The sequence below is a fragment of the Pectinophora gossypiella genome, chromosome 16 (genome assembly GCF_024362695.1).
Source record: "Pectinophora gossypiella chromosome 16, ilPecGoss1.1, whole genome shotgun sequence".
In the NCBI taxonomy this organism is placed as follows: Eukaryota; Metazoa; Arthropoda; class Insecta; order Lepidoptera; family Gelechiidae; genus Pectinophora; species Pectinophora gossypiella.
In genome coordinates this window covers 6255958-6275843 of record NC_065419.1, presented here as the reverse complement: position 1 = coordinate 6275843, position 19886 = coordinate 6255958, and the positions used below count along the sequence as shown (strand labels likewise).

Here is a 19886-nt window from a genome sequence, read left to right as displayed (position 1 = left end):
CATATAGTTGTCAGCTTGGTCGTCAGTTAGAAATTTACTATTAGAACACTATTTTATACTCTGTCAGCTTTAACGTCAACACATTTTTTTTCGTTTAAAAAAGTTTTGTATGATTCTTTCTTTCTTTCTAAAATAACTTAGAAACGCTTAGAAACAACGACGCTTTTGTTAATGTTAATGGTTAATTTAAATTAACATGAAATTAACTCACTTGCTTCCCAAAGTAGATCAATCAGAAGAGAAGTACTGACATGCCTTAATCTACTACTGAGCCAAATTCTGAACGGACTCAAAGCTGTCAAATCGGATAACTGGATAACCTCAAATTGTGGACGCCGTATTTGTTTTTGTTCTAGCGTAAATAAAGTTTACGATGGCCACTAAAGAAGGAGGGGACAAAAATAAGGTACATTTTATATAAACATTTTGTTCCAAACATTAAGTTAATTGCAATACAGTTTTTCATTTTACTCTTATTAACTTTTTGCCGCTTTCAGTCCAGCCAAGGCGCGGGAGATAGCAAAGAAAAACGAAGGAAGGAATCTATTCTAGACCTTAGCAAATACCTGGAGAAGAGCATTCGTGTGAAATTCGCCGGCGGAAGGGAAGCAGCAGGCATCTTAAAGGGCTACGATCCTTTACTGAATCTTGTACTGGATAACACTACAGAGTACTTGAGAGGTTGGTTCTGATTTCTTTTTCTTTAATATTATTGAAATCTTGACTCGAAACGCATCATCTAAGTATATAGATATTTAGGTATTAAAAATAAGTTGTTCTGTATTTAAGTAATCTTGATATTAATTAAGTGCTTTTTGAGTCTAGTCCTAATAATTTATACATTTTTTAAATATCCTTTACTTTCTTGACAGATCCAGATGACCCCTACAAGTTACTAGAGGACACAAGAGCTTTAGGTCTAGTAGTGTGCCGAGGAACCTCAGTCGTGCTCATCTGCCCAATGGATGGTATGGAAGCCATCCCCAACCCTTTCATCACCCAGGAAGGCTAGTGTCGTGTGATCATGTGATGACTTTGTTAAAATTACCTACATTCTTACAAAATAAGTGTATATTAAGTAAATACTAAGAATAAGCAGATTATTGTTGTATTTACTAGTTTACCCCTCTTTAGAGTTGTGATATGAAGATACTGGCTTACATACTTAACTCCTTAAGTCAGTATGGTTAATAGTATCTTTATTCCTTATGAATGGTAAAGGTTCATAATTTGCCATAAATCTAAGCATTTTCAATAAGTATATTGATACTTTTGAAGTGAGTTTTAATGGATTTATCTTTAAAAAAGAATAGGTACTTTATTACAAACCATTAGTTAGGCAACCTGTTGCGGTTCTTGAATTGTCATTAGGTAGTGTCATAACTCAAAAGCTACATTATTGAATGCTCTCTAGATTTTCTCAAGACACGGAGGGATGACAAGCAAGGATCTTTAAAAAGGGTCAATAAACTTCATGTATTTATTTTTCTTTTTTATTTTTTAATTCTCTACTTAATAAATTATTGCACGCTCATCAATAGAAGAGAAGATCATCAAACTATAATACATTAACTTAACAATAAATTACTAATTACTTTCCATAGTAATACTATCATTTTTCGCTTAACTTTCTATCTTAAAATCTGGTAACTCAACAGTATATTTATTTTTCTAAAATAGCTTCTTAACATCAGTCGAAACCAAATTCATTTCTTATCCAAGGATAGCTCTTTGGACATGTTCCACAGGTGATCATATATCTGTCGTGTTCTAGAACTTTCGACGATAGTTTGCAGGTTTTAGGCTTGACGCAAGCTATTTCACACTCGTCAAAGTTGCGGTTCTTGCATTGCCATGGCTGGAATTTCTTCAGTTGTACCACTGGCGTCGGTCTCTTGATCCAGTCTATGACTTCTCGGTATGTGACGAAATAAACGTCTGGTAGTCGCAACAACTCGTCTACGAATCTCTGTAATGTGAAATCGATTCATGTAGTTTCTTTTGTTTTTTTCTTAGGAAACGGATTAATTCTCTTACTTAGAATTTTTCGCGATAACATCCTAAAAATTGAGAACTGATTTATATCATATCATCACATCTGTTACATCGCAGGAGGATCTGATGAGCGCTGCAGATAGCGTCATATTTGTTGCCAAGTGTTGGGCCGATACTATTCAGTTTGGCATCGACACGATAAGAAGAAGATCACATCTGTATCCTGGGTGGGGTAGGCAGAGGTTTATGTTTAAGTCCTATGTTATAGGGACGAATTGCCATTAACCGGGTACAAACCGTAAAACCGCAACCGTATAGGAGATATTTAATGTGTAACTATACTAAAATTTCGATTTCATTACGGTTGTTTCATTCCATTATAACATATTGTTGAGTACAATTTCTCCACATATGAAGTATCCAATGTAGCATTGACTTGGCTTGATTAATTATTTATAAATGGGCGTTGGTCGTACGAGTTGACAGTGAAACCTAATTATGACAACACAAATTCGTGTGATATAATATACGTCAGTTACATTAATACATGAAAATCGATAGAAATTCATTCGATTGATTTTAATTAGGTACTTCTAAAGGTGCTGATAGACTTGAGCATTCACTTGTAACAGAATAGAGCATTCGCCGTTTTTATATTTGTTCTCGTATTTTTCTTGTATTGTAACATTCTCACAAATGCTCATTACAAATGAATGCTCAAGTTTATCAGCACCTTAACGCACTCGGGTGTCTACTTTCGAGTCACTTTTAATGAGTTTTTGTTAGAATCCAGACGTTCATATGTAATGTTTTAATGTGATGTGATGATGTTCTTTAATAAAAAGAAATTGTCTAAAATTTTGCGTGTCTATTGCGATGTTTTGTTAACAAAAATCACATCTGAATGTGATTTTTCAAAACGGCGTAACTTAGTACGTGGGTTTCACTAAGGTGACGATGTACAACTTATAGTTACCTTATAAGCAGCTAAGTATTCATAGTTCTTGAGCCAAGTTGCTCCTAAGTGGATCCCGAACGGCGCTCGGTTCTTCAGGTAGTGCCTCTTAAAGTTGTTCATCAGTATGTTGTAGACATCGTCGCCGCTCAGTGTGGATGGACAGAAGTCCAGGGTGGCACATGTGTGGACGCCGTGGACTAACGGGTTGATGACCATCTCCCAGATACCAGCGTAGCTTCGGGTCGGGCAGTATTGGTTGTTACCTGAAAAACATTGAGTCTTAAGCAGGTTGAAAAGCGTGTGACAGCACTGGACGTTGGTCGGTCGTTGACCTGAGAACCTATGGGTTTATGGGTACACGAAGAACTCTTAAAACGAGGCGAGATACTAAAGTTCTATTTGCACTTAGCAGTTTATATTATTTGTTAAAACAAAACAGCCGTTGAATACTCCAGCTTTCTTTTCTTCACAATAATTATTTCTTTTATTTACATTTCCATTCCAAATGTCGTAATGCTTTCCGGTAGCTTAATACCTATAATACTTTTGAAGAGATAAGAATCTTTTATAAAAAGCGCAAAACAACGTCTAAGTACCTAATACAAACACGCAAACTGTGTCGAAACGTGAATGACAGTGGAATCCGCATTCTTGATACGCGTTATATCATTAACAATGGTGCATCTTTCATAGGAGTGCAATCTCTTCTTTAAAACCACTCTCTCAGGAGCTCTGACATGCAAGCTTTACTTGAACTTCCTTAGAGAATTTCTCAAAAGATTTAACCAGTCAAAGCTCAAGTTAAACTGGGTTTTAGGAGTCGTCAGCAGATCATAACACCTTACTTAATCACTCACACGCTCCACTTATTACATGCGAATAATTATGGTCGTTAAGTATGAAACTGTTTATTTGCATTTCTTCAGTACGACTATTTATCGACGTAGGTATGTTAATAGAATACTTTTGTAACTAGAAATGTTCGCCTAGTAGATGCAATGTTGTTTTTCTATAAGTGAGCTTTAAAATATAATTGGGTCGCGTACTAGGCTCAAGATAAATTATGAAATTCTGATTACTAAATTAAAACTTATCTATGAATTTTAATCAAGAAAAACGTCCGACATTTGATCACGTTTTTCTAGTGTTTTGACGTTTAGTAAAAAGTAACTGATTTGACTAGTTGGAAACTAGCCTCAATATGTTGTATTAGTAAGAAAGTGAACAATAAACGTGATGAATCGTCACCAGCCGGGCCTGCATGACAACCGCGCCGCGCGCGGCGCGAATTATATTGTGTGCTTCAACAAGTAAACGATACGAATGCGATAGCAGATATGCCGTCAAACGACTATTGGTCGGAGGCCTCGATATGATTCGCGCCGCGCTCGGCGCGGTTGCCGTGCAGAACCTACTTCTGAGTTTGTCTTTGTTTTATGTTCTGGTATTACAGTAGTTACGAGAACATACCATTGCATTTATGAGGCATTTTATAGTCGAGGGTGTAAGGCCAGAATGGCGGGTCGTTTCGTGGAGCCACCACTGTTGCGTCGTACACGAATCCGAACTCTTGCATCATCAGGAACTGGCGGTTCCATCCCACTGACAGATATGGCACTCGTAGACCTCTGGAGGAGAAAACTTGGTTGATTACTTAGGGTTGAACGACATCTGTCAGTATCTCATTGCACTTTCTTATACTTTTTTATCCTTTTCTGTTACTCGGAATAGACGAGGCGTTAGCGTGCTGAGAGATGTGGTTTGACCCTTAGGTAGATAGCTGTCAAAATGTTTGGAACGTACCTAATGTGCCCAAGTGGTTAAGTTATAATTATCGGTCATTTGCTTTTTTTGATTCCCCTAAATAACTATTCCCATATGAACTTAGTAGTAAGGTAGTAAGTATTCTATGATATAAAATTACCCTAAGGTAGCCAGAAGGACATTAGTTTTTGGAATTAAGGCCGCCAAATAGTATAGGCCTGTTAAATAATAATTTTGTATTGTAATTGTAAAGTACGGAAGTCTTTATAACGAATCAACATTTTTTTTCCTTTATACAAATAATAGCAAATTATTTAGTATTACATAATAATATTACATTGGTACAGGATTAAATATCAAAGTTACGAATCATACCTGAAATCTTCCATGCGTACTTCAGCAAACCTGTTGATGATATTCGCCTGGCCGACCATTTCATCGAACCAGTCTTCGATGGTTGCGTTTCTAGACCACCATTCCTCTGGACCACGATGGCTGAAGGGAAAATTATGGGCACGTAAAATCTTTGGTTCCGGCTACCTTATGATGGAAAAGTCTAAGGCCTGAGAGACGCGCGGGGCATCAAGTCATAATGTGACGCTAAAATTCAAACAAACTCGTGCAAAAACGATTCTCCGTGAACGCTCAGTACAACGTCATAGGATTGTTTTTCCGACAGCCCGCGCTTCCCTGAACGAGGCCTAAGCAAGGCGCTTGGGCAACTTGAAAGCTGACAATGGATTTTCTAGCCCAAACTTCATCAAGCCACAACTATTTGCTACTTCAGAAGGGGTACGGAGCATAGGTATTCCATTTCGCCAGAAAATCACTTAGACTCGGCTCAATTTAGAAAAAGTTTGTTCTCTAATCTTGTGATTACGATGATTATAAAAAAATACAGCTAACATATATAATATCACGCCTATTTCCCTTTGGTGTAGGCTGACGCCACATTCCATTTACTACAATCCTGATACAACTTTCGCTTCATGCACCTCTTATCAAAATCTTCAGACATGCACTCCGGCTTAGAGTACTCTCTTACCTGGTCCTTTGAAACATCCTCAGTTATGAAAAATCACGACTTCTCTCTTGGATTGTTAGATCAGTGACCGATCTCATCAACCCTGGTGTCAGGGTTACTATTGAGCCGCTAAAGGCCTCAGGCTCACGAATAAACACAATTTAATCACTATCCATAGAATAAGTGAACGTCCCACACGAAGATGCGCGTGTACGATAATGTCAATGTCACTACACATTGAAATTATCTGTGCAAAACGAGGTTGTTTTGTATGAAGTATCCGGGATGTGACTTTACGCCAAATGCTTATCAACTTACCCCAATTGGGGTAGTCAGAGGTGGGACATCAAAAGATGATAAGTACCGCCTCACCGAGCTTTATATAAACATAACTTACGTAATAGAATTAACTGCAATTTCGTGTCCATCATTCCACAGCTTCTGCACATGTCTGTAGTTGGTGTAGGAATGGGAGACGAAGAAGGTAGCCTTGATGGGGCATCCGTTGGGGTTCCTCCTCTCAGAGTTGAAGAGGTGCTTGCTGTACGCGTCCCAGTTTTCATGGTTCACGGCGCCGTTGAAACTCAAGGTTATCATTTGAGGCGTCTGTTGTTGGAAGATCATTTCGGAAGATTAGCTTGATGTTTGCGAATTGGCCGTGATACTTATAGCTAGTTCGCCATATTAATTAGTTACCTATGCTATAAACAAAAAAAAGATGTCGTTTTCTTCTTTTCGGCCTTGGTAGTTTCGTCTTTGCAATACAAAAATCATGTGATTTTTATTTTTTAATTTTGAAATGTTAAAAATAAACATCTTCAGCAAAAGCCCCTTCCAAAACGATACCTCAGTAGAGTTGATAAATTGTTCATTTTATAATTCCGATGAATGGGTATTCGATAAGTAGTTGTTATTATACTTCCCTCCGGTTCATTGTGAGGGGAGGTCTGTGTACAGGCTGTTTATGTTTTTAGGTATGTTCAATATTGTACCTGACTAGGCACCAAGCTTCCAGGGATGTCGGTGCCGTTCTTGGTACAGTAACATTCAGGCAGCGAGCACAGGCCCGGGTCACACTTGTCCGCTGTGTTGGGGTCATAGTGTACATCGCACCAACCCTGCAATATTGCAACGGTTAATGGATGTTAACATAACAAATTTAATCTAACCATACATAGGTTCTCTTCGTTATTGCAATCTGAAAAAAGAACTATATCACTTACTCTGCTAAAATATTATTTGTTCATGAAAACAGGGGAAAACGCCCATCCAATTAAAATAAAAAATCGACAAACAGGCGAACTATTTCGAGTATCAGCGGGTTTTTGTATAGTTATAGAGAATGAAGTTGTAGTTGTAGAGAATGGTGTTTTAAACAATATAGTATTAAGTGTTGATTGGTGAGTGTAAATCTATCCCTAGATATTATGTAACTTTTAGCTTTTACACAAATACACTTCTCATCAAAAAAATCGAAACACCTTGCAAGTTTACGTTTTGTCAGGATTATCAGAAAAATGTGTACATTTAGGAATAAATGTTAAATGTCGTTTAATAGTGAGTAATATGAGCTTATCAAATCTTAATGTTAATGTTCTAAATTTAAATGAATATTTCATAGGTTTTGTATTTTGTTAAATGAGTCATTTTTATTCCGTATGGAGTATAAAGGAAATGGATAAAACAACACACGTAAATGAAAAAAAAAGCTAAAAAACGTTTATTTAATAACTTGTATTCCCTCCCCGAGCTCTAATTACTGCTTCCATACGGTTCTTCATCGATCGGATGAGAGTCACGATCACATGCTGTGGTATATTGTCCCATTCCTCTTGGATTGCATCTTGCAGCTGGCTAAGTGTTTCTGGGGCAGGATCTCTTGCTCGAATTCGTCTCTTTAATTCATCCCACAGATGTTCAATGGGATTCATGTCCGGGCTTCTTGATATCGACTTCGTTAAGATAATCTCGTACGACGCCCGCGGTGTGAGCCCTAGTATTGTCGTGCATGAATATGAAGCCGTTGCCAATAAAATGTGCATAGGGCATCACATGAGGCTCGATACACTCTTCGACGTACCGATGACAGTTTAGTGCAGGCAGACGTGGCCCAGACACGAAAGCAAGCTCTGTCTTACCGTCGGCGCTGATTCCTCCCCAAACCGTCCACGAACCGCCACCATAGCTGACCTTTTCTTCAATGCAGCATTGTGCATAGCGTTCTCCGTCTCTTCTGTAGACCTTGTTCCTTCCGTCGTTACCATACAGCATAATTTTACACTCATCAGAAAAGAGAACTTTGCTCCACTGTAGGTATGACCAATTTAGGTGCTCACGTGCAAAGTTAAGGCGCGCTCTTCGATGGTCTGCAGTTAATTTCGGCCCATTTGCTGGCTTATGCGGTACCAGTCCACGATCCTTCAACCTTCTTCTAGATGTAGAGTCACTTACAGCCACCCTTCGTACAACACGAAGCCGCTGCTGCAGTTGAAAAGCGTTAAGGCGTCGATTTCTTAAAGAAGTTGTTACAATAAATCGATCATCTCGCTCAGAAGTGACCCGATTCCTGCCAGATCCTGAACGGCGCGTGAACAAACCAGTCTCCCGATAACGTTTATAGACTCTATGAACAGATGACAGGCTTAGATGCAGTCTTGCAGCCACAACACGCTGACTAAGGCCAGAATCCAGCAATGCCACAACTTGGGCGGCTTCTGTGGGCGAAGTATCCATACGTTTTAGAAAAAAAACCTTTTTTCAGACGTCCCAAAGTCACAGTATTGAAATAAAAAACAAAAAGTTTAAGGATAGGCGCCAATTTTTAGTTTTTAAACGCTAAATGTACTCCAACCCTAAACACACATTTGTCTCAAAACAGTGATTCATTTCGTTTATAAGATAAACAAATGAAATTCTAATTTTGAATTTAGAATTTTCGCTTATTACTGTAATGGCCAAACTGCCAGCTATACATTTATGTATTTTTTTTCATCGTATGAATTCTTTTTTGTGTTAAATTCGGACAGAAACAATGAAAACGGAAGTGTTTCGATTTTTTTGATGAGAAGTGTATTTCGTCTATTTTTCCTTCACTGGGTAGGCTTTCAGCACACTACATAGTCTGAAAGCTCGGTTTGCTTTATTCTTGATCGAGTACTACAAAGAAAGCGAAGGCATGTAATTGAGATAGCGGCTGTGTTCTGTGTGAAACAACATAGTATTGGTTTAATCATCTGATGGTAAATGACGATGTGGGACAGAGCACGCTTTACGCTGAAATAAATAAATGAATCTTGCTTTCTTATTAATACATTCGTGAGTCATGCATTCTAGTTGTCTAGAATGAGCAAAGGAGAAAGTAATGGTACAAGTTACTGTAGGTAGGTACGTCGAATAGGTTCGCGCTGACCCTAAAGGATTGACCCAAAATGATTACGTCACATGTAACAACTAATGGGCTTGCCCTTTACTTCACAACGCGTACAGATATCCAACTCGGCTAAGCCGAGTCGTGACGTCAGAAAGGAAGCAGAACGCCCGATGTCAGCAATCATCGCGCATAAAGCATTGGAGGCAGAACAGTGAAAGTTAATGGGTCTATACATTAGCAGTCTAAGGCTTCCTGTTCGAATATCAACAGTCTTTCTTCAAGTTCTTGGTGTTACGAAATTGATCGTGCGCCGAATGTGAAGAAAAGATAAAAAGTGATTCTCGATAATCTGCCGCACGTTACGTTGTTTACATAACTTTAATTATGGCTGTAGCAGGTAAATAACGTTGGGAAATACTATGATATGTGAGCAGTTTGTCAGTTTATAAAAGGTTTTATCGATCCATGGCTATTACCGAAAAACCTTATGCAAGGTGACTTTTAGACGTAATTGCAAAGTCGCATCGAAATTGCGATGTAACATCTTTACTATAGTAGTATCTATTTCTCCACTTACGATATTTTTTGTAACAAAATACTTATGTTACTTTAAAGATGAGGGAATTCTAGCCATTTTGAAGACTCATTGCTTTCGTGATCATGGCACTTGCAACAGTGTCGAAATATCGGAAGTCTCATATCCCCATTTAAACGCAGTAAGAACCCGTTATTATGTGCTTTAATTATTTTGAAAACTCTATAGCAGGTACTAATAGGCCTAAAAACTATTTAGGTGTTACACACTTCCTTTCGATTTGTATTTCTTTTACTTGTATATTTTTTCAGGTAAGTAATAAATGCTGTTCGAGGCATATCTACAATACATGATGTCAAAAAACACATCCTACTAAGATATGACTAAATATTATTACTTATTTAAGTAATTCTAAACGAAAATAAAATATAAATTCCGAACGGAACTCGTTGATGTCTTTTATATGAAACTTAAAAGTAACCTATAAATTCTTCATAACTAGACATCTTCAGATCTGTTGTGTTAATTTTTGTGACGGATGAGAGCCCACAACATTCCCTATTTGTCCGGCCAAGTAGTTAATGCCACCTGAAGTGAACTTAAAACAAGTCATGTGTAAAGAAAATGAAAAAAAAAATCTACGCAAAAACATAGAACCTAGGTTTATAATATGTAGATCATGAGTTGAGTGACTTTGCTAAATGACTCGGCCAAGTAGTTAATTCCATTTCCGGCTAATCTACACTAAGTCACGTCAAAAAAAAACTATATTTTTTGCTAAAGTGTTTCGTGTCTTCTGGACAATCGTAAACGTGCAAATTAGTTTCAGATATGTTGCAAAGGGTGCAAATTAGTTTCAGGTATTGAGACAAAAAATCAGATATGTCAGTTAGCAAGATATACCTCGTCAGAAGAGTCGTCGCAGTCTATGGAACCGTCGCAGAAGTACTCTGCAGGGAGGCAGTCGCCGCTCGCGCAGCCCAAGTGCGTCTCATTGGCGCACGGAGCCTTTTCTAGCAGTGGCTTTGGTACCAGGGTCTCTACAAAATTAAACAGTCGTTTAAAATGAAAGAAAAGAATAACAAATCTTAAAATATTATAAATTTTTTTTGAAAAATCATAGAAATTACAAGTACCGGGATGTATATAGGCAGTCTATGTTTTATGTACTTAAGAAGTTAGTTTCAACAAACTAGATGTGGTTTTTTATGAGGAATGTTGTGTTTACTTGTAATTGGCTTACACATTAGTGCTGTTTTAGTTTGTTTAACTGAATGTTATAATGTGCATAGCTGTAAGTGATCCGTTAAATAAATAAATAGAATAGATGTATAAATGTAGATTTGATTAATACCAAATCTACACTATAATTAGTATTTCAAAGAGTAATTCAAACTCGATCGTTTAATATTTGACATACCTAGATATATATGTACGTAGTTTCTTGGAGAATGTTGTTTACGATCGATTCTGAATTAGGTATGTTTTCCTTTAGTTTTGGTCACTGATTAAATGTAAATAGATACATACTTATAAGGGCTAGATAATAGTTGAATGAAATATTTTTACCGCAGACAAGTACCATAGAAGTAACGTGTCTAATTTTAGGAATAACTACAAATTCTTAGAAATCTATCTTAGAACTTTGTATCTGCCTGACCCCAATAGAAATAGTTTTTTGTTCGTTCAATACCAGACATTTTTATCATTTAGGTAATCATTCATCTTATACTTAATAAGATTTTTTACATAAAGACTTCTTCTTCTTCTTTTTATTGTTTCGATGGCATTCAGCCCAGTATTCCGCCACTCGGACAGCACAACTAAGCTTCACGTGAGCTTTAAATTTATTTTCAGACATTTTCTGACTACTGTTCTATACGTAACGTCTACGTCTTTTAGACCCAACTGGTCACATTATAAACGGCGATACGGCTCACCAGCGGTTTGGATCACGTTGGTCTAACAGAAACCTAGGTGAGGTGTGCGATGTACCTCTGGGATAAAGCCGTGAAGTTACGTCATGTTATGTAGAAGTTAGCGCACGGTAAATGTACATGTAAATTTCTCCATGCTGCGCTGTTTTATTTTGGCTTGATATAAAGGACAAGTGTGAACGTACGTATCGCGTTCTGCTCACAATCCGGAGGTCCCGGGTTCAAACCCCGGTGGGGACAAACCCCTGCGCCCTGGTTTGGTTAGGACATTGTAGGCTGATCACCTGATTGTCCAGAAGTAAGACGATCCGTGCTTCGGCACGTTAAGCCGTTGGTTCCGGTTGCTACTTACTGATGTAAGTACGTAGTCGTTACTTGAATCACGTCAGGGGCCTTTGGCGGCTCAATAATAACCTTGACACCAGGGTTGATGAGGTTGACAATCTACCTCACAACCCACATGATAGATGAATTATACGGGTGATCAAAAATAATTAAGACATTAGACACATAACGATAGGACAAAGAATATCATATCAAATTCCCAGCTAGCTTAGAAATACATTCATATAAGTGTGAAGCAATAGGCGAGTATGAACTTGTGGTTTTCTCGACGACCCGATTGCTCTCGGGTTGGTTTTACCCGATTACTCAGGTCGGTCATCCACCTCACAACCCACACGATAGAAGAGAAGAACCTACCGGCAGTCAAGTCGCAGTTGTGCACGTTGTGTTGTTTGTCGCACAGCTGCCGGTTGACGTCGAACAGCAGCGCCTGCGAACAGCGGAACTCGAAGACGTCCCCGTCGACACACAGGTAGTACTTGCTGCATTCCTCAGTCGTCCACATCTTCTCCTCGTTGCGGTTTGGATTCCTGCACAAAAAAGGTACGTTTTCAATCAATCAAATCAATCAATCAAAATCGGAAGGCACGTTAAGCCGTTGGTCCCGGTTACTACTTACTGTGTAAGTACGTAGTCGTTATAAATGAGTCATGTCAGGGGCCTTTGGCGGCTCAATAGTAACCCTGACACCAGGGTTGATGAGGTTAGTAATTCGCCTCAAAACCCACACGATAGAAGAAGAAGAAGAATAATACTTTATTGCACAACAACATATATAAAGGACATAAACATACGAATAAAACATAAGCACAATAGGCGGCCGTATTGCTAAACAGCAATTTCTGCCAGGCGACATGGTTGCCTGGTTGTGGTTGCATGGTTGGTTTTCAACATGTATGGATATATAACAGGAGGCTGTTTGCCTCTATACGTCCCACTGCTGGGCACAGGCCTCCCTTCAACCGGAGGGGGTAAGGAGCATACTCTACCACGCTGCTACTGCTAAACTTCTATTTTGAAAAGGAGGAGGGCATCTACGAGCTTTCGGGGAAAAACATCCAGAGCCGACAGTTTTTATCTATGTAATATTTATGTTTTATTTATATAAATACCTATAGACTGAAAACAGTTACTTCAGGTCCAACATCAAATTTTCAAATTCGGAATGGAAATATCAAAATATGAATGTTAAATTATGTATACAACATCTGGTGTTAGCTGACCAATTGCTTTCTTGATCTTAACCTAAATTGCACTCGATCACTATGCACCATAAATTTTCATATTTTTTTTTATTTTATCTATCACCTGCAGGGCTAACATGCGCAACGTGATAAAATTATGTCGAAATCGATAAGTTTTTTTTTTCCCTATAACATGGGTGGTACGTGATTTTGTTCGTATTTTGACAGAACGATATGCCTTATTTGGTCTACATATTAGCACCAATCGACAAAACGACATAATTATATCGTCAGAATCGATAAAATTACCTGATGGAGACTTTACGTTCCAACATGGTCATTGAAATACAACGCAGGCGCAGTTATCGCACAGTTCACGATTGACAATTCATTGGTGTAGTTTATATCAATAAATTCAGGAAGGTACCAAACCTGCGACGCGAGACCGGTGACATAAGTGCGCTAATAGCGAAATTACGTGACCAGTCACATATTTAGACATATTATTATTTACTAAAAGCAAGTCCAAAAAAACTACAATTCCATACTCACTAATTTTCTTCACACTTATCTAATATGAATGTATTTCTAAGCGAGATGGGAATATATAATATTTGTTGTCCTATCGTCATGTCGGTATCTATGTCTTTTAATTATTTTTGATCACCCGTATAATTTAGTTAAAGTGGATCACATTTACGAGTTTATCCCTTTATATTACAAATAATCGCCTCTACATAGGCGTGCTCTCTAAGTACTTCATAAGTATTTCGCCAGAGAATCGAGTCGTTAAACAAATATTCAAGTTATTATATTTTATCGATATAGGTACTATGACCATACTTATTTTATTCATTGGACAAGAATTGAGATCTTCCCATCAACACGATAATGAAATATGTAACCGCAGGTATCTATAGGTGAATAGATAACAAGGAATCGCAAAGTCACTGCCGAGTCCACGTAACATTGCTATAATTACGTCATGTCATGTTCGCAGACTCAATGAACAGCGAAAGTGGATTTCTCAAGCAGGAAATGGAAATTGTGTGAAATACATACGAAGCGCGGACGATGGTAGCGACGGTAGCGATATAGCAAGAGGCAAACAGCAGGCACACTCCTTAGAACCGTCTGGCTTAACAGATCCTCCCTTCACTGACACTGTAAGATTATGAACAGTGTAATCTTGTGTATCAGTTGAGCTACTGTTCCCTTTTTTCTATGGCGTCGTCAGTAGCGCTGCGCGCGAGCCGCTGAGTCAAGGTTGCGGCGAAAGTCGCGGGGTCATTGACTCCAGGGAAACAGCACGGAATAGCTGCACTGCCGCAATTGATTCGCGTGATATGATCCGCGGCCGGATGTGCGGAAGTATCGTTTGCATTTCTTCCGTTTTTCAAGGATGTTTTGTTAGATAACAACACTGTTATATAGACAAAAAATGCCTCATTTGTTAGAAATGAGGATGTTTTCTGTTCGACAGTCGTGTCAGAAATCATTATGGTTTTGTTTCCTGGCGTGTAGGTTGGTTAATTATTCACCCTACACGCTATGCACACAGAAAGTAGAGTACATAACATGACATGTCATAAACATCCTATATGCGACCCACTGCTGAGTACAGGCCTCCCCCCAATCAGTCGGAGGAAGTATGGAGCATACTCCATCACGTTGCTCCACTATGGTTTGGTGTAGGTGGTTTTACGGTGGGACGTGAATCATCTTACTTTTTCGGATAATCAGGTAATTCACAAAGCAATTTTCCACAATGGCCCCATCGCTAACAAAACCCAGACCTTCAGATCGTGAGCCCAAGGCATTAAAGCGCTTCTTCCTGTCGCTTTATTCTCTCAATTTCCTAGCAGTACGAAAATGCTTGCACGCTAGAATATCCTTCGGCTTACGCAATGAAGCGAGATAAATATATATTTATGAAGGTGAAAACCGCTATCATTACGCGAAGTAAAAGCTGTCTCGAGCTGGCTTTGAGCTGACTAAGTGTTGGCAATTCTCCACGGGTGACAAACTTTACCTGACAGCCAACACTAGCTGTTATAACGTGAAACTTGCGCATTGGTGCTATAAGTGAAACTAAGCCACTAAAGATTAATTTAACTTGTAAGTACATATTATGTCATAATACTTCTCTGGAAGAATACTAATGAAACAGACTCATGAAGCGGAGGGAGGTAGGTGGTAGAGTCAAAAAGTAAAGCCTAGGCGAGCATACCGTAAATTCGTGCTGTTTTAAAGAAACTCCAGGTCATGAGTACCCTAACTTGGCGAGCGTAAGAACATAAGATCACGCTTATTTTCTATTGGGGTAGGCAGAGACCGTTTACTACGATCCTGTTATACCACTCCCGCTTTATCAAAATCTTGTATGTAAGTATGTATTTACACACATATGTGTGTACTTCTCTCCTGGATATCGTTGCAGTCGATCCCGGCCAATAATTACTTAAGTAAGTATATAATTGATACATGACACCAGGGTTGATCAGACGACGCCCTAAGCTGAGGTTCTTGACCAACTGGGCACCCTCAAGCCTGTTGTTTTAAATTTTGTACCGGGTGAGAGCCCTCAGCGCTCTCCATTTGTCCGGCCTAGTAATTAATGCCATCTGCGGCAAATCTACAATAAGTCACGTCAAAAAAACCAGGGTTGATGAGATCGGCCATTGGTCTTACAATCCACACGATAGAAGATCAATTCATCTTGGGAGTTCAGTGTCCTTGCTACTAATTGAAAGTTCGTTTAGTGGCGTACAATTCTGTACTCCCTGAAGAATATTGAGGACGTGAGCAATGCTCTGTGGACTGTGTTACATCACGTAGAAAGAGTTGAATGACGAATGACGTGCTTTATGGTCTGCGCAAGATTTTATGGGACAATTGTATAATAAATGCGTCATTTAGTTTAGTAGGCCGTTTTTTAATTAAAGTACCTATAGGTACTTACGTAGTATATATTATGTTTATATACGTTAACTAGTTTCTTGAAAGTAGAAACAAATTTAAGTCGATGGCACATCCTTACATCCTATTCCCATAAGAGTGTAAGCCATAGAGCCATTTCTCATAGAGCTGTTATTATTATAAATTGTTTTTATTATAAGTCTTAACGTATTTGTTTACAAACAATTAGGTGCTAACTGTGGGTGCCAAATTATAGTGGCTACTCTTCATAGTACTTAACTAGTCGTACAAGTAAGTAAACAATAAATGCAATCATCAAGTGTGTCAACTCATGATGTAACATACTGTTCACATGTCCGCATAATTACTGTAATCGTTGTGATTATAAATAAATACTTCATTTTTAATTTGATATGACAAATGTCACTGGAACATGCATTTTTGGGGGGGTTATGTAACGAAATAATAGCAGGCGGGCAATCATACGCGCATCAAATCTTGGGCTTGGGTAAACTGTCGATATCGAAAGACGTAGGTAGGTACAACATGTTTCGCGGCTTCCGTAGTCCGGTTGTTAAGCTTTTGGGCTCATGATCGAGAGGTCCCAGGTGGGGACATATCACAAAAAACACTTTGTGATTCCTAGTTTGGTAGGTCATTACAGACTGATCATCTTTTTGTCCAAAAGTAAAATAATGCTTCGGAAGGCAAGCCGTTAGTACCGGTTACTACTTACTAATGTAAGAAGGCGTTAAACGCGTCATGTCAGGGTCCTTCAGCGGCTCAGTAATAACTCTGACAGCAGGTTTGATGAGCTCGTTCATTGATCTCACAACCCATAGAAATTTCACATGCTAAAGCACACCCATTCAACTTCTTCTACTCACAGCACACATGCTCGCTGGTGTAGAGAAAAAGAAAAAGGCGTCATCGAAGCAATTCGTCTAAAAGTGTTCAAATAGACATAGGTACCTACTCATTCGTATCGCATTGTGTAAAATATTTCATAGGTAAGTACCAGAAAATCGAAACACATCGTCAGGAGTCGTTTGTTCGGTAGTTTTTATTTAAAAGTACAATCCCTACCTGTAAGAGAAATATTATAAATTTATGTTTTCTTTTGTTAAACAAGGGGAAAGGAATTTCTTTTGAACAATTAAAATTGGTCTAGGTAGCGGACATTCGCCGTATCTTGTGCATATTTCCTGTCTATACCATCGAAATATACCTACCTATCTATTTACTCAGATAATCTACTTAGCGTATTGATAACTAAGATCTTTTGCGTCAATTATCGTAGCTATGATAGATAAATTCTTACAAGTTTTTTATCCTGTCCTGTAAACTTGTAACTCTCTTGCCCAACCCAACAGAGATATTTGTGTATGTTTATGAAGAAAGAAAACCGGAATGTTTTCTTTTTTCCGCATCCATGCATAGAACTTTTGTGGGCAAACTTTCCAGCATGACAATCAGTAGGGTTTATAAGGATAGGTAAGCTGAAATTAACTGAATTTAACTATTGATTAATTGAACTTATTGATTAAATTGAATCTTCTTCTTATCGTGTGGGTTATGAGGTGAATTACCAACCTCATCAAGCCTGGTGTCAGGGATATTGAGTTGAGCCACCAAAAGCGACTCATGTAACGACTACATACTTAATCAGTAAGTAGTAACCATTAAATTGAATTGAATTTATTGATTAAATATGTACATACTAGTATATATTAGAACATATTTTTAAATGTCGTGGAGTCACGTTTCAGAGAAATTTCAGCTCATCCTTATAAGCCCTACTGGCTGTCATGATGGAAACTGGAAAGTTAACACACAAACGCACATGTATACATAAACACCCTATATACGTCTCACTGCTGGGCACAGGCCTCCCCTCAATCAACCGGAGGGGGTATGGAGCATACTCCACCACGCTGCTCCAATGCGGGTTGGTGGACGTGTTTTTACGGCTAATAGCCGGGACCAACGGCTTAACGTGCCCTCCGAAGTACGGAATCATCTTACTTTTTCGGAAAATCAGGTGATTCAAGCCTGAAAAGTCCTTACCAAACAAAGGACAGTCTCACAAAGTGATTTCGACAATGTCCCCGGACCCGGACCTCCAGATCGTGAGCCTAACGGTCTAACCACTAGACCGCGGAGGCTGTCTACACAAACTCATATTTACATTATTACTTATACTTAATAATCGAATGTCTTCTTACAGGACTACGAATTTGAAATAGGGGATGGGCAGATAATTTACCACTATATAGATACCTACTTAATTTATCTTGATTAATGGCTGCAAGATGTTTCCTGGGACCTAAGTCTCTACTTAATTCTACTGTAAGTATGTCATCATCATCATCAGCCCATTAACGTCCCCACTGCTCGGGCACGGGCCTTCCCTATGGATGGATAGGGAGATCGGGCCTTAAACCATCACGCGGGCCCAGTGCGGATTGATGGTTATTAACGACTGCTAATTGGACCAACGGCTGAACGTGCCTTCCGAAGCACGGAGGAGCTCGAGATGAAAACTTTTTTTTTTGTGGTCACCCATCCTATGACCGGCCTTTGCGAAAATTGCTTAACTTCAACAATCACAGACCGAGCGCGTTTACCGCTGCGCTACCGAGCTCCTCCGTAAGTATGTATTTAACTGCAACTGTAAGTTTCTACTTAGTTTAGTGCTTCTCTCCCCGTTCAAAGTGGGTTGGGCATGAGTCTATATGACTTAAAAACATAAGCTTACGACTTACGACTATGTTCTCATTTAGAGTTGGTTTTCTGTAAGACCAACGTGATAGCCGTATCGACGTCTATAATGGCCGACGCAACCGTGTTAGTGGAAATTGCACATAAGATAAATTCACTCATTGATGCAAGTTTGGCATCGGGGAGTTTATGACTGTAGGTACCATTTATATTATGTTGTAAAGGTAGGTATATACAAACCTGTAGAACCTTCCATTTTCTTGGCACTTCACATTGGTCACGCCTCGTTTCACACGTTTTCCTTGCACTACACCTGAAATGAATGTCCATATCATAACCAAATTTTTTATGGTTTTTATCGTACAGAGATCTGTATTTTTCCGATTGACAGTTTCTAAGTTGATTATTATTATTGCGTATGGCAGACAAAAATAAAATATCCGGCGTGGATCATATATCCAGCTAAATTGATAGTAAGTTATATACCTAGGTAAATTAATAAGTAGGGTATATTGTTAACCAAAAAATGATTCTCGTATAAAGTATTCCTTTTTATTTTGTAAAGACACTTTAACTCCGTTTATTTATTTTTTCTGAAATCGATCACATTCGAAAGAGTATAAAAATGATCGGTCCATTGTGCCTACCCTACAATGGCAATAGTTTGACAACAACAAACTCAAATGCCTCTAAACTAGCTGTCACCAGGAAAAAAGACTGAATCCACATTCGCACTGTTTACCTATTAATAAGAAAACTATCGCGAGAACAACCGCGTGTTGTGAAAGCCGGCTCGTTCGACCCATGTTGAAGCCGCGGATTCTACAGAAGCACTGACTTGTAATCGCCCGCCACGTTAATACTTTCTTTCCCGCCACTATCGCCAACATTAGTGGAGGAGAATGTGTAATGAAAGGGAAATTGTTTATTCAGCCACTGCCGGTCATATTCACAAACATACGAGCGAGCAACTGGTGCTACAAAGTGTTTTAGGTGTTTTATTAGGTAATTACAGTATTTCCTATCAATAAATTCAGTCACATAACTACATTGCATTGTTTAACAACGTGTAAAATACGGAAAGCTTATGAATATAATTGTATGTGAGCTAGAGGTGAGCTAGTAATCCATTTT

General features: G+C 38.7%; 2 protein-coding genes across 2 annotated transcripts; one reads left to right on the top strand and one right to left on the bottom strand.

Moving 5' to 3' along the window:
- The first annotated feature begins 247 nt into the window (after positions 1-247).
- Positions 248-1100, top strand: LOC126373597 (U6 snRNA-associated Sm-like protein LSm7). Its single transcript, XM_050019783.1, has 3 exons — positions 248-406; positions 498-681; positions 873-1100. The coding sequence occupies exons 1-3, from the start codon at positions 374-376 to the stop codon at positions 1010-1012; spliced, it is 357 nt and encodes a 118-aa protein (XP_049875740.1). The 5' UTR covers positions 248-373; the 3' UTR covers positions 1013-1100.
- Positions 1101-1690: 590 nt separating this feature from the next.
- On the bottom strand, positions 1691-19558 carry LOC126373715 (chitin deacetylase 1). The gene is made up of 10 exons (XM_050019949.1): positions 19555-19558; positions 18993-19065; positions 12286-12458; positions 10550-10686; positions 6734-6859; positions 6139-6347; positions 5093-5212; positions 4424-4581; positions 2972-3216; positions 1691-1969 (listed from the first exon to the last, which is right to left on the bottom strand). Exons 1-10 carry the CDS (start codon positions 19556-19558, stop codon positions 1691-1693), a joined length of 1524 nt encoding a protein of 507 aa, XP_049875906.1.
- Positions 19559-19886: the final 328 nt, after the last annotated feature.